The sequence below is a fragment of the Pogoniulus pusillus genome, chromosome Z (genome assembly GCF_015220805.1).
Source record: "Pogoniulus pusillus isolate bPogPus1 chromosome Z, bPogPus1.pri, whole genome shotgun sequence".
Taxonomy (NCBI): Eukaryota; Metazoa; Chordata; class Aves; order Piciformes; family Lybiidae; genus Pogoniulus; species Pogoniulus pusillus.
Genome location: NC_087309.1, coordinates 43,309,554 through 43,323,781, shown reverse-complemented (window position 1 = coordinate 43,323,781; position 14,228 = coordinate 43,309,554). Strand labels below are relative to the sequence as shown.

Below are 14,228 nucleotides of genomic sequence, written 5' to 3'. Positions count from 1 at the left end.
GAATAACCGAACACGCTGTACAGAACAGCCCGACAGCCTTGCGGCCTCCAGTAACTCACAAGGAATACAGCTTAAAGGGTTTGCTGCAGCAGAGTATATGAGAATAAATAGGTTTAGACTTGCTTAGCAGAACACTTTGTATATTGAGCTTTAACCATGTACTTGTCCTCTTAAAGTCAAGTCTAACAATCTGCCTTAAGCCTTTACCAAACAATGTCGGTTTTTCTTAAACCCCTTCTACCGCATGCAGTTCCACTTCTTACCGGCGGAGGGAGAACTTGTACATTTATCCTGCCTCCTTTCCCCCTTTCCCATGCGACTTTCAGCACATCAGACCAAAGCAGCTTACTGTAGAAAACAAAGCATTAAGAAATCACATTTACATTAAGTAACTTGTTTTGCAATAGCAGATGCTAATTTGGAGAAAGTTAAATTGTGTGAGGGAAACCATATTCACCTGGGGAAGCCCATGTTTGTAAGGCTACGGGGTGGATGGGCACAGAACTTAAGTATCTCAGATTTTCTCCTCTTGTTTTCAACCTCTCTCTCTATGGTTAACCACTAGTAATACTGACATGACTTGACTAGACTTCACAGACTGAAGTGGTGGGTAAGACACCTGCATGTGATGAGTAGGAGTGTACACAATCCAATATGACACTTGAGCAGCAGTATCTTCATAATGTTAACACCTATGTAGGGAAACCTGAATATTGGCTTTCTGCATTTGCTATTTGGGTTGTGGGTTGGGTGTGCCTGATAAAGCTTGCATCCTGATGCTGACCCTGCAAAATAAGTGAATTTTGCTGTTAAGATCTGAAATGAGGGATATTCAGAGTAATTTATAGAGTCATGTGCTTTGACAGTAACTTGTATTATAGTAACTAGGCTTTGACTTTCACCACCAATGAAAATGAGTAGTGTGTACCAACAAACAACCAAACAAACGAAAATCAAAACAGCCTCAGCATTTTTTGCACCTTCAGAATGGGAGAAATGCAAAACTATTTTACATTTAAATTTTTTTCTTCTATACACAAACTTAACTTTTCAACAATCATCTGTACTCAAGCATCTCAGCCGGAGGACCTAGGCTACCAGGCCTTCCAGGTGTCTTCAAAATTAACTTACATGCACTTGGGATGTTTAAGGAAACGTTTCTGCTTCTGAAAAGATTTGAGCACACTGTTGTCAGACAGCTCTGCGGTCAGTGTCACTAAGCATGGGTTCTCCCGGCAAAAAGAGAAGGGCACTCTTGACACAAGGCATGCACACAAATGCCTTGCCTTGTCTGAGCAAGTCCGTGAGCCTCAGCTTCATGCTGAAGTGAAAACCAGGACCTGGCTCTCTGCCGTAGTGCAGCAGCTTAGGTATTAAAATGAGGGGAAAAAACTCTTCTCCTGTGCAGCAACAGACACTTGTTAGGGAGCTGCACTTCCAGGTCACAGCACTAATCATCTCTCAGAAATGCTGCTCCACAAGCAGCAGCAGTCAAGTCGGATGAAGCTCCACTGGCGAGATCTCCGCGGTGAGCGGCGGGGGACAGAGCAGCCACCGCAGCAGGAGCGCGCAGCAGGCGCCTCCATAGGGGACCCGCCGCCCCGCAGTTCGAGCCGGTCCCGCCAGCCAGCTCCGCTCCCGCCGCTCTTGCCCCTAAAGCAGCGCAAAGCCGGCTGCCTTCAGGCCGCCTCGGGGCCGGGCCAAAGCTGGAGGGCGGAGCCGGGCGCTGACGAGGGCCGTCCCGCAGAGCCAGGGCGGAGCCGCCGTCTGCTATATAATGGACTAACCGAGCCGCTTCTCTGTGTTGGGAGAGCGTCAGCAGTGTGGTGTGTGCTTGGTTGTGTAAGACAAGACTAAACAAGGCGCGCTCCAGGACGGAGTTGGCGAGGCGTGGTAATGGAGTTGCTGCGGACCATTGCCTACCCGCCCGGTGGCGGCGGTGCCAAGTGCTGCGAGGCGTCGCAAGGCAGAGCGGCCGGCGGCGAGTCGCGAAGGAAGAAGGCAGAGGAGCAGCCGCACCAGCACGCCCACCCCGCCGCTGAGGTTTCCCGGATTATAACCGATCCCACGACGGGAAAGCGTTACTGCCGCGGCAAGGTGCTCGGAAAGGTAATGGCCGCGGCGGGCTTCGTGCCCTCCCGGGGCGGCGGCTGGTGTGCCCCGGCCCGGCCGCCCTCCCTTCTCGGTGAAGCACGGTGCGGGTTGCGGGCGCTACCGCAGCGGGGCTGTTTTCCGCCGACCTGTGTTGGAGAACGCCGCGCTGCCTCCCCTCGACCTGCCCGGAGCAGGATTTGCTTTCTGGCTCAGACCCAGAGGGTGCAAGAACCCTTCTGTTCCCGGTTCATCTTTGCCCATCTCCTGCATGTGGAATCGTGTTTTCGGGGCGAGCAAGGCTACAGAAATGACTTTGATGTAGCATGCGGGACTTGGGGGGAGCCGTAAGAGCGAACCTTCAGATGGGCGAAGAATTTTAGACCTGTCTTCTACTGAATTGTCCTCTGCAAAGGAAGTTGCGCTTTGACTAATGCGTGAGCTGGTGAATGACTAAGTGTGGGACTTCTTTCATACCTGCTATAATTGCTTTTTTCTCGTGTGTCTCTCTAGGGTGGATTTGCCAAGTGTTATGAGATGACAGATTTGACAACAAATAAGGTTTATGCTGCAAAAATCATTCCTCACAGCAGAGTAGCAAAACCTCATCAAAGGGAAAAGGTGTGTTCATTAATGACTTTTTTTTAAGTCTTCATACTGTCTTTGTGTGCTAGGTTGCCCATCCCTTCTCCCGAAATAGTTCTGGCAGAGCTGTTGGCTCAATTTTGTGAATGCAAGGCTAACAACACTTTCCCCCTCCCCTCTTTTCTCTTCAGATTGATAAAGAGATTGAACTGCACAGAATGCTTAATCATAGACATGTTGTGCAGTTTTATCATTACTTTGAAGACAGAGAGAATATTTACATTCTTCTGGAATACTGCAGTAGAAGGGTGAGCATCAACTGGGAGAAATCCAGTATTTACTTACCTGGAATCTGCAACTAATTTAAATGTGTGATGTAAAAAAGGTATTTTTTGTGGCTCCTTTTAGTTGTCTTTGTCCATACATCGATTTACTTTTAGGGTAAATCCTGTGTATGAATGTTCAGTGATGTTTCTGTCTTTGTTTTTTCCTCTGCAGTCAATGGCTCATATCCTAAAAGCGAGGAAGGTATTGACAGAACCAGAAGTACGATACTACCTCAGGCAAATTGTGTCAGGGCTAAAGTATCTTCATGAACAGGAAATCTTGCACAGAGATCTTAAACTAGGTAAGTCTTACACCTCACTGACTTCAAGACACTTCCAGCCCTGTCAGTATTGTGCTGATTTATGCTTATGTGGTGATAATCTGGTTAATGGAATCGTCTTACTCAAGTCTTCACTATGGAGACTTAACAGTGCTTAAAGGATGATATTACACTTTTTTGTTTAAAAAAAGATTTTGGCTAGCTTCTGGCTTTGAGCAAAGTATGACTTGGAACCTGTGGCAAATGCATTCCTGCCCTGCAAGAAAAGGGCTGACTGGAATTCCTTTTGTCTGCTAGGTAACTTCTTCATTAATGAGAACATGGAACTGAAACTGGGAGACTTTGGCTTGGCAGCTAGGCTGGAACCACTGGAGCACAGGAGGAGGTAGGAGCATACAAAAAAATTAATGTCTAGTAGTAAGTGAAACCAAATTTGTTTATACATGAGAAACACTGTTCTATTGCAGAAGATAATTGCTTCTGGGATTGAGCTTTCTTCTTCTACAAAAAAAGCTTCTGTGCTTTGACTTCAGCTCTCCTCTTAGCATTTGAATAATACCAGATACCAGTGACAGTGTACCTTACTATCAAGTGGTGCAGACACAGCAGAGTCTGCTATTTCTGTATCATGAAGACATCATGAAACACATCTATACTATTAATGTTTGTACAGCTCTTGTTTAGGAGTCTCTAAGTTCTTGTCCAAACTTGAGAGGAAAACCAGCCCTCTGAAGAGCAGCTTCTCTTCTCTCTACCTGAAATACTAACTAGCTCTGTGGTCGCTTTGATTTGCAGAACAATATGTGGCACACCAAATTACCTCTCTCCAGAAGTCCTCAATAAACAAGGGCATGGCTGTGAATCTGACATCTGGGCCTTAGGCTGTGTAATGTAAGTACTTCACTTGCCTTTGAAATTATTTCTATCACTGGCTTAGGCTTTTAAGAGTTCAAAGTGGGTGCAGTACAGCTTCAGTTTGCAGCACTTCATACACCTGTATTCCAGGTCTAGAAATTCTCTGTTAGGAGACAGACAGCCTTTTCAGTAATTGTAGATAAGTATTATGGGTGTGCAAAAGTTAAAATTGTTTTCCTTTGCTTTCAAACAGGTATACAATGCTGTTGGGAAGACCTCCATTTGAGACCACAAATCTTAAAGAAACATACAGATGTATAAGGGAAGCAAGATACAGCCTGCCATCGTCTCTCTTGGCACCTGCAAAACACTTAATAGCTAGCATGTTGTCAAAAAATCCTGAAGATCGGCCCAGTTTGGATGAAATAATTCGACATGAATTTTTCTTACAGGTATGTATTGTAGTGTTCTGGCTGAAAAACTACCACCCTAGGAATGCACTCCCAAGCCTAAGAATACACTTTATGGTCTAAAATTTGATGCTTGTGTCTTATTTCCACAGGGCTTTACACCTGACAGACTTTCTGCTAGCTGTTGTCACACTGTTCCTGATTTCCATTTGTCAAGTCCTGCTAAAAATTTCTTCAAAAAAGCAGCTGCTGCTCTCTTCGGTGGTAAAAAGGATAAAGCCAGATACTTTGACACACAGAGTAAGTGGACCATAGCTACATTTGAAACTTATGTTTGTGATCATGTCATACTAATAACATAGAGCTGTGAGAAAGAAACAAAGTATTAATGCTTGTCTGAGAAACCTCTTGTGTTAGTTTTGACTTCTTTATTGATAAGGAGCCTGCAACCTATGTCAGCTTACATAAGTAAATGATTCTTACGGCATGCTGGGAACCTAAAGTTTAGTCTTTTAGTGGTCTGTATAGTGGCAGTGCTGCTCTGAGAGACTGGCAAGTTTAGAAGATACTGGATGGAGGAAGTGTGCTTTCTGCAGCTAACTTGTTAGGCTTTCTGTAACTCAACAGTGCTCCCTGATGAAATGGTCAATGTTTGTTTTTTCCCATATTACAGACAGACTAACTAAAGAAGATGAAGAAATCTACAAGCTGAGGCATGATTTGAAGAAGACTTCAATAACCCAGCAGCCTCACAAACAGAGAACAGATGAGGTAAATACAAGTGCGGTTCAATACAAATCCAATACCAGCTGGGCAAAGTAGCAATAATCAAATTATATTTGACTTGGATATCAGAGCTAGGGTTGTACACAACATCGAGCTTAAATGATTAGCAGATGCTTTAAGAGGGTTTAACCAAGCTTCACCAAAGTATGGTAGCCTTTGTAGGGAGACTATCAATTTTGGCTTCTGAGTAATTACAGTATCTGCCTAGACTCCATTGTCATCTGTGTAGTGACTTCTCTGCCAGATGCTCTTTCCCAATACTCCAAATACAGGGTTTCACTTCTTAAAGATTAAATTGCTGGGAAGTAACTTAGCATTTGATGTTCAGACCTGCACCTATCTGTTCTCTTGCTAGGGCAGCATTGCAGAGAACTGATTAATAATATCTAAGATGCAAATTGAAGATCTAAAGAATGGAAAGACCTGGCATTATTCTTTAAGCTCAGTATAACAGCAACTCTTTGGACTTGCTGGAAATGTTAATACCAAATGGAATTACCATTTGTTGAGGAACAGGAGAGCCATGCAAAACTTGTGTGTAAGCCTTGGCTCATTATGCTTGATATTTACATGTTTGACAACTCTTACAGGAGATCCAGCCTCTTATCACAACAGTAGCAAAGCCAGGAACATTGCCAGAAACTAAGCAGACTGGTGACTCTATTCGGATGATAGTCAGAGGAACTTTAGGAAGCTGCAGCAGTAGCAGTGAATGTAAGTGCAGCAAACTGTTGTCTCAAATTCTAAAGCTCATCTTCTTGTCTTACAAACTTGAAATGAACAGCTGCTTTCCTCCCTACCTCTTGTTTTCAATGCTCTAAATTTTCCAATAATTGTTTTGGAAAAATTAAAACCGGAAAGCCTAATGGCTGAAATTCTTAAAACTGCAGTCTTAAATAGCTAAAAGACTTAGACTGAAAGTCTAATAATGCTTCTTTCAGGCCTGGAAGACAGTACCATGGGAAGTGTTGCTGATACAGTTGCAAGAGTGTTGCGAGGATGTCTGGAGAACATGCCAGAGGCAGACAGCATTCCCAAAGAACAGCTGACAGCATCCTTCCAGTGGGTTACAAAATGGGTGGACTACTCCAACAAGTATGGCTTTGGGTACCAGTTGTCAGATCACACCGTTGGTGTCCTTTTCAACAATGGGGCACATATGAGCCTTCTGCCAGACAAAAAGTAAGAATGATTACAGCAATGACAGCTCACTAAGGTGATTTAACCATGAAATGTTTTTCTCATTTCTAACCTCTTTATTTTCTGCTTTTGTAGAACGGTCCACTACTATGCCGAGCTAGGGCAGTGCTCTGTCTTCTCATCCACAGAGGCTCCTGAACAGTTCATTAGCCAAGTGACTGTACTGAAGTATTTTTCTCACTACATGGAGGAGAACCTCATGGATGTAAGTTCATCACCCTCTGGATCCTAAGATGTGAAAATAGACTTAGATATGAAGTGTGTGCTTAATGTAGTGTCTGTTCTCTTTCATAGGGAGGGGATTTGCCTAGCCTAACAGATGTACGCAGACCCAGGCTTTACCTCTTACAGTGGCTTAAATCTGATAAAGCATTAATGATGCTCTTCAATGATGGCACGTTTCAAGTAAGTTTGGTAGCATCACCAGAGAAAGTGCTTCTAAAATACCTTATTCCAATAAAACTAGATTAGTGCCAGAAACCAAGAGGAGAAAGTATACAAACAGGAACTTGCTTCTCTTTTTCAGGTGAACTTCTATCATGATCACACGAAAATCATCATTTGCAACCAAAGTGAAGAGTATCTCCTTACCTACATCAATGAAGAGAGGATATCCACAACGTTTCGTCTGACAACTCTTCTGGTTTCTGGATGTTCATTGGAACTAAAACACAGAATGGAATATGCTCTGAACATGCTGCTGCAGCGATGTAACTGATGGGGATGACTCCATTAAACAAATGGACCTTCTTGTTCACTGTGAAATCAACAGTGGGGATAATAGAGCAACTAGTATGTTGGTGATGGATGTGTGGTGGTACGAAAACTTGACTTGTTCTAGTGTGCTGGGCACACATCTATTAGAAGTGTAAGCATACTCTTCAACTAAAGTGGTGTGACAAGGAGTTCTTTGGACCATAATTTTCCTTGTTGTATGTGTGCGTTAAAGATATTCTTGACTTGAACTCTGAGCAGATTGTGACTGTTTGCTCTAAGAGCATTTCTGATGGAGTTAAACTGTGAATATGCATCTGGAAAAGGAGGGGAGAGCTCCATTGTTGTGGAATAGCTGTAACAAGCAGCTTCTAGTTGCTTAACTGTGAACTATGGCCATACTCTTCTTTCCCTTATTTTTCAAAAATGCCCACACTTGTGGCTAGCAAAGTGCATTCTTTGGTTTGGTTTTTTTTGGTTTGGTTTTTTTTTTATTTATTACAGCCTAAAGTGAAGTATTTATTACACAACTTTTTTTTGAACCTTGGCATTTTAAATCTCTCTTGGCAATAAAGAGAATGGAAATCCGATGCATCATTCTCCCCGCTTCTTTACCCTATGACATAATAGGCTTTGCATTAACAAACATCTTGTACCATTTTAAAGAAGCTTAATACAGATCAGGATATGAATGACAACTCCTAACACCAACCAGTTTTTCTGCTATCACAAGTGCCAATATGCTGCTGCTGGTTATAGGAGTGACCCTAAAACAACTGCTGATGCAGCTTGCAGAGCAATATGTAGGCCTTGACACTTTTTTTTCCTAGGGGATAAATCCAGAAGTATGGATCTTCTCAAGATACTGTATCTCAGAACTGATGTTTTACAGTGACTGAAAAACTCATTCCTAATGGTTGATAATTGGTGTACAGTAGACACAATGATGAGCTGTATAAGCTTCCCTTTCTTGGTTGCTGTGGAAGCATTGCTCTTATTTGTTAAGGGACTGAAGCATCGTTATACCTCAATGGTAGAATGAATTGTCCATATCTGTCAATGCCCTTCTGTTGTGCTTTATTGTGTGTTTCTACCCTTGGTTAAATAGTTCCAGTAAAGTAAAAAATCAGTTATGGAAGAGTATCAACTTTTGGTCTTATTCTAAGTCAGTAACCTTAGACAACCACAAGTGTTACCCAGAACAAATGCACTTTATGGTGTACCTAAGTTCTCTGTCAAGTAGCTCAAAACAGTATTTGAGGACAGCACAGGATTGGACTGCTGCTTAATGCATACCCACTGTTAATAAATATATGCTTACTAGAGGAATTGCTTTCCTAAACTGAAGGCAGTATCATTTGTCAGCTGAACTGCAAATATGTGAGACTGAGGGCTCAACTTGGTCCAGAGGGAGATGTCCAAGCATGTTCTTTTTATTTGTGTAGATAGTGTAGCTCCTGGGCATGTATATAAACACATTAGTCTTCAACTGTTGTGATGCAGCAGCAAATAGTACTTCACATCAAATAAGTGATTGATCTACATAGAACTGAATGAGGTCTCTTCTGAAAGACAGACCTCAGTTGCCATCTGTGTTTAAAAGTGGCTGAATGTGAGGAGCTGGCACCCAATGTAATGAAGTGCAGCCTAAAGAAAGTATAGATACCAATTCAAAATAGTGAAGAAAAGAGGTGTTACTTGCTTCATCTTGCAGCAGGTGTAATTGTGATTGTTTTCCTCATGCTGAATACCATGCATTAGGCAATATTTATGTACTTCTCAAGTCTAGACAGGAAGACCTAAATGAGGCCTTCAAATGGATTCATTAATGTAACTCTAGGCAGTTTGAAGGTAAATATACACTTGCTACAGTGAGCAGAATTCAGCTTTCCAGCTGTCTGCTTTCTTTAAGGTATAATGATTGATTTTACTCCTGGATTTATGTAACATACAGCCGCTGTTCAGTCCTTTCGTGTTACAAGGCGAGATCTCACTTTTTGGTTCTGACAGCAGTAGATACACAATCTGTGTAAATTTGAAACAAAAATTACTTAAACTACAGTACTTCTTCGGATCGAAAAGTGGTTCTTTTGGTTGACTGCCTCTGTGCTGCAGAAAGTGTGACTGTTCAGTTCAGCTGGTATAATTTCTTTGAGTATCTCATTTCTATGGCTGAAATTTGGGCAAATAAACTGACCTCAAGTGTAGGATGTTCAAAAGTGATGTAGAGGCCCTAGATTCTGTTGTAGAATGCTAGCTGGTTATGGATGGTTCTAGTACACCTTGCTCAAATACAGTTAAGTGAATCAGTTAATTGCATGCAATGTATAGAAGCCTTGATGCTTTTCAAATCTTTCCTTACCCCACTTTTTATTTTCATATTACAAAATAAGAGGTGTCTAATCTGAGTAAAGAACAAATACCCATTTTGAAGTACATTACCTTAGTGCTAATCCTTCAGACCAAGGAAGGAAAGCTGGTGTAAAAAATATAAATACTTGTACAAAGAACAAAAATTCTGAAATTCTTTCCCCGAGTAGATCCTGTTTTAAACAAGGCATTGTTCACCCAGTCATGTAACATCTCTCCTGTAATTCTGCATATGGGAAGGTTAATATTAGAAAAGTAATTGTCTGTGCCTCTATATAGCACATGTTTTACCTTCTCTTGAAAGAAGTTGTACAGTCTGGATTTTCTGCTTGTCAGGCAGTGATCCTAATGATACTGAAAACAGGGGCAAGCACAGCACAGACATTTAGTAAGAAAGTATACATACTTGAATGAAAATGTGAGGATTAAGCAATTAGGTGAAAGTCAGCACAAAGGTTTCTCAGGTATGAGTAGTGGACACAGAAAAGAGCGTTGCCAAGAAAAGAACAATCTCTTCTATCAAAATATTTTTATCAAATCTTAAAATGTATTTTTACAAATATGAGCTTGTACTAACCTGCCGTCAGGTCAGGAAACAAGTCATAGAGACAGTTCAGATAGGTCATGCTTCAACATTAATGCATTATCCAATGATGACACTAGTCAGTCAAACGTTTAAGGGAATTTTGTAATCCATTTCAGATTTTACAAAATTAGTTTATTTCATTAAAACATTTAATATTTGAGAAAAAAAATCAGAGTTTGGATTATATGCTATTCTTCAACATTAAACAAACTTTGTGACATTGTCCAGGTAACTTAGGAAAGTAGAAAAAGTAGCAGTGACTTTAAAGATATTTCATACTTCTGAAAATCAGATTGGAGAATCCTTCAGATGGCCATCAATAACTGTGATTTCCCTGTCTAATAAGATGGATTATAAATAAAAATATTTAAAAAAGATATTACAGCTTATAGGTAGCTCTGAACTAGGTATATGCCCAAGAAATCAACCAGAGTCATGCACTACATAGACCATAGTGGGTTTTTTGTTTGTTTTTCTTTTTTTTTGTTTGTTTGTTCGCTTGGAAATTTTTTATGTTGTTTTTATAGTGTCTATGCCTTTTTAACATCAGGAAATCAAAACACTGAACTCAAATATGCAATATTGAAAACAAATATGGTTTATCGGTGTCTGGAAAAGTATGATAGAAAGATCTAGTAAAGGTCTAGTCACCAGGAGTTATCTGTGTGCTCTAGTTCAATATGGAAACTGTGGTGGTTTGGGTGTTCCCCGCCCCCCACACTTAAGAAGGTACCCAGACTAGACTCAGTCGGGCTCTGGGAATATAAATGAAGCTATTTATTTGCAGCTAGCACAATGTACAAGCAGCTATTTACAATATATACAGTTATATACAGAAATAGACAAGGTAAAAGTAATACAGAAACACAACTCCCCTCCCAGAAACCTCAGTCCCCAGGAGGGGCTCTCAACCACCCCTGCACCTTCCCCTTGCCTCTCTCAACCTTACCGCAGTCCTAAGGAAGAAAAGAGGTTCAGCCAAGAGGTTAAGAAGCAAAGGTGAGTGGCAGGTGAGGTTAGGAAGATGCAGCTCAGTCCGAGCCCCGCCAGAAAGTGAAGACAAAATGGCGAAAGTGTTATCTAATGTTTACATTCTTCTTCAGCAAGACTCTGAGGGAAAGTAGACTTCACCATTGTTTTTCTTTTTCACAGCCTATGATCTAGTTCTTTTCACAAAAACATTCTAGCCTGCTTCAAACTAGCACAGAAACAAAACTGATTAGAAAGATTTTGTCATATTAACACAGAGTTAGGCTAAGCTTGAAACTATTCCAGAGAAGGGCAACAAAGCTGGTGAGGGGCCTGGAACACAAATCTTATGAGGAGAGGCTGAGGGAGCTGGGCCTGTTTAGCCTGGAGAAGAGGAGGCTCAGGGAGGACCTCATTGCCATGTCTACAATTACCTGAAGGGAGGTCGTAGCCAGGTGGAGGTTAGTCTCTTCTGCCAGGCAACCAGCAATAGAACAAGGGGACACAGTCTCAAGTTGTGCCAGGGTAGGTATAGGCTGGATGTTAGGAAGAAGTTCTTCCCAGAGAGAATGATTGCCATTGGAATGGGCTGCCCAGGGAGGTGGTGGAGGCACCGTCCCTGGGGGCCTTCAAGAAAAGACTGGATGAGGCACTTAGTGCCATGGTCTAGTTGACTGGATAGGGCTGGGTGCTAGATTGGCCTGGATGATCTTGGAGGTCTCTTCCAACCTGGTTGATTCTATGATTCTATTGGTGTTTTCCTTTTCTACCGTGAAATCATATTGGAGAAAAAAAATCTTACATCGTCTCTGTGGGGCAGATGTGATCTGAACAAGAGGAAAATACTATCTTGATGGACCGTTTATTGCTCTTTCCTACTTAGTATTTGAAGAAACAGCTTAAGCTGTCATAAGGGGCACATAAAAGAGTTAATTAAATGTATACTTTACATCAAAGTATTATTGTTCTAACTGTCCCAAAAAAGGAGTTACTAAATACTCTTTCTTCAGAGTTAAAAAAAACAGTAAGGTACCTTCTTACTGTTGGCTCTGTGAAGGATTCTGCATGGAGGAACTGAATGTGCTCCCCAGCACTTTGCCAGCATGTAGTGCTACCCTCTTCTGTGGCAGTCCAGAAATGAAGATTACTCTATGCTCTGGCTCCATTACTTATACTGAACATTCATGAAAATGACTGTTTATTTTCCACTGACAGTTTCAAACATCATTTCTGGGAGCATTTTTCTGAAGTATTCAGTTGACATATTTTACACTAAATGACCATCACACCAATACTGTTAACCACATTAATAAAAGGAGCTCTGAGGCTACCTTTTCAATCCTACTGCATATTGAAGAAGATCTCACGTGCTCCTGATCACACTTCAAACACTGATTTCACAAGCATATTCATCAGAATCCAATTTATAGCTGAATACTGATAATTCATGAAAATGCTTCTACAATTTATAGCTTATTAAGTTTTCTTCTTTAGTTATTACAAATGAAGACTTTAAGACATTTGAAGGAAGCTTATGGGTTTGGATTGGCATTCAGCTGAGGAGACAGAGAGACAGGGAGGAATTCTGGCTTCAGTAGAGGCATCTGTTTATGATGGGAGGAGAAAGGGGAAGTATTATGCCTTATAAACTATACCATGGCAGAGAAGGATGGTCAATGAGACTCGAAGAATGGAACTAAGGTTGTGATATCAAAGCGAGTTTGATCTTCTAAGGAAAACAAAACAACCAACCAACCAAATTGCTTATTGTCCTCAAGGCCAGCTTCTTAGAGCTGCCATCACATGAAATACAAAATTCATGGGAGGTAAGATAAGTAGATAGGACAGAAAAGGCTGGACTTTTTAGTACAGGGAATCCAAAGCAGCTGGGACAAGGTCGTGGTAATTTCCATGCCTTTTGTTATATATTAGCACAAGTTGCTATAGTTGTGTATGATGTTTTACATAGAAAATGAAAAATGCTAGCCCGATTTTCAGATGTTCCAACATCTGTTACTGCTGAGCATGTATGGAAATGGAGGTGGATGGTCTGTGCTTACAATTAAGGTTAGATATAACAGGACACAGGGTGTCATGGTGTCAGTCAGTGGTTATGGAAAGGACAATGTACACAGAGCGATTACAGGATTATTCAGTAGTATAAGGTGCTGTTTCTGTCTAAGCATTTACTCTGAGCTTATCCTCACATCTGATCATCTCCACATCATGTCAGTTCCTTCTGGTTAATTATATATAATTACCAGGTTAGCTTGGGAGGGTGAATCATGGCACAAGAGGGTATGTGGGAACATGCAGGTTTTGCAGAGGGGTTCTATAAAAAGCGAGGGAGCTCATTACAGCAGGAGGAAGGGAAGGTGCTGGAGAGCCATGTCTCTGGGGAAGGGGGACCTGTGAAGGAAACATGGGAGAGGGCTGGCTGGGACAGCCATTGGAGGTGAGGTCCTGGGAGGCAAAGACACCATTTTGAACCTGCCTCCAGAGCAAACATGTGAAGGAAGTGGAGGCAGGGAGAAGGGAGAAAGCTAGAAAGGTGTTTGGCAGGGCATCAGCAGACAGACCTGAAACAGGCCTCACAGTAGGCCCAGAGGTTTCAGGGGTAAGCCTAGGACATGCCTTGCTGCAGGCACAGGCCCTGAGAAGGCCTGAGGCAAGCCCAAGGGAAGTTTCACAGCAGGTCTGGGTCAAGGAAGGCCTGAAGGAAGCCTTGCAGCAGGCCTGGCTGTGGGGTGTCCAAGAGAGGCCTTGCACCAGGTTCAGGGCTGGGGAGACCCACTTCCAGCCACATTTGCCACACACATGAGTGGCATCATGGAGTTGAGGGGATGAAGAAGATGGTCTTTGGAGGAGAAAAGCCACAGGGGAACTGATCCATTATTTGTCAGTTAAAAAGAAGAAGAAAGAGTAAGAGGGAGTTCAAGCATCCTCTCAAAAATTTCTTTCAAAGAAAGGAAAAGATACAGGACTCTGAGAGGTTGGGAGGTGGCAGAGGAGACAGCAGGCATGCTGCACTGGTGATAAAACAGGTGTGGACCAG

The 14,228-nt window shown here is 42.1% G+C and overlaps 1 protein-coding gene across 1 annotated transcript; it reads left to right on the top strand.

Annotated features, from left to right (window-relative positions):
* Positions 1–1,813: 1,813 nt before the first annotated feature.
* Positions 1,814–9,884, top strand: PLK2 (polo like kinase 2). The gene is made up of 14 exons (XM_064139914.1): positions 1,814–2,109; positions 2,605–2,712; positions 2,868–2,984; positions 3,175–3,304; positions 3,581–3,668; positions 4,079–4,174; positions 4,392–4,590; positions 4,701–4,848; positions 5,222–5,319; positions 5,925–6,048; positions 6,276–6,516; positions 6,610–6,739; positions 6,829–6,939; positions 7,061–9,884. The coding sequence occupies exons 1-14, from the start codon at positions 1,897–1,899 to the stop codon at positions 7,250–7,252; spliced, it is 1,995 nt and encodes a 664-aa protein (XP_063995984.1). The 5' UTR covers positions 1,814–1,896; the 3' UTR covers positions 7,253–9,884.
* Positions 9,885–14,228: the final 4,344 nt, after the last annotated feature.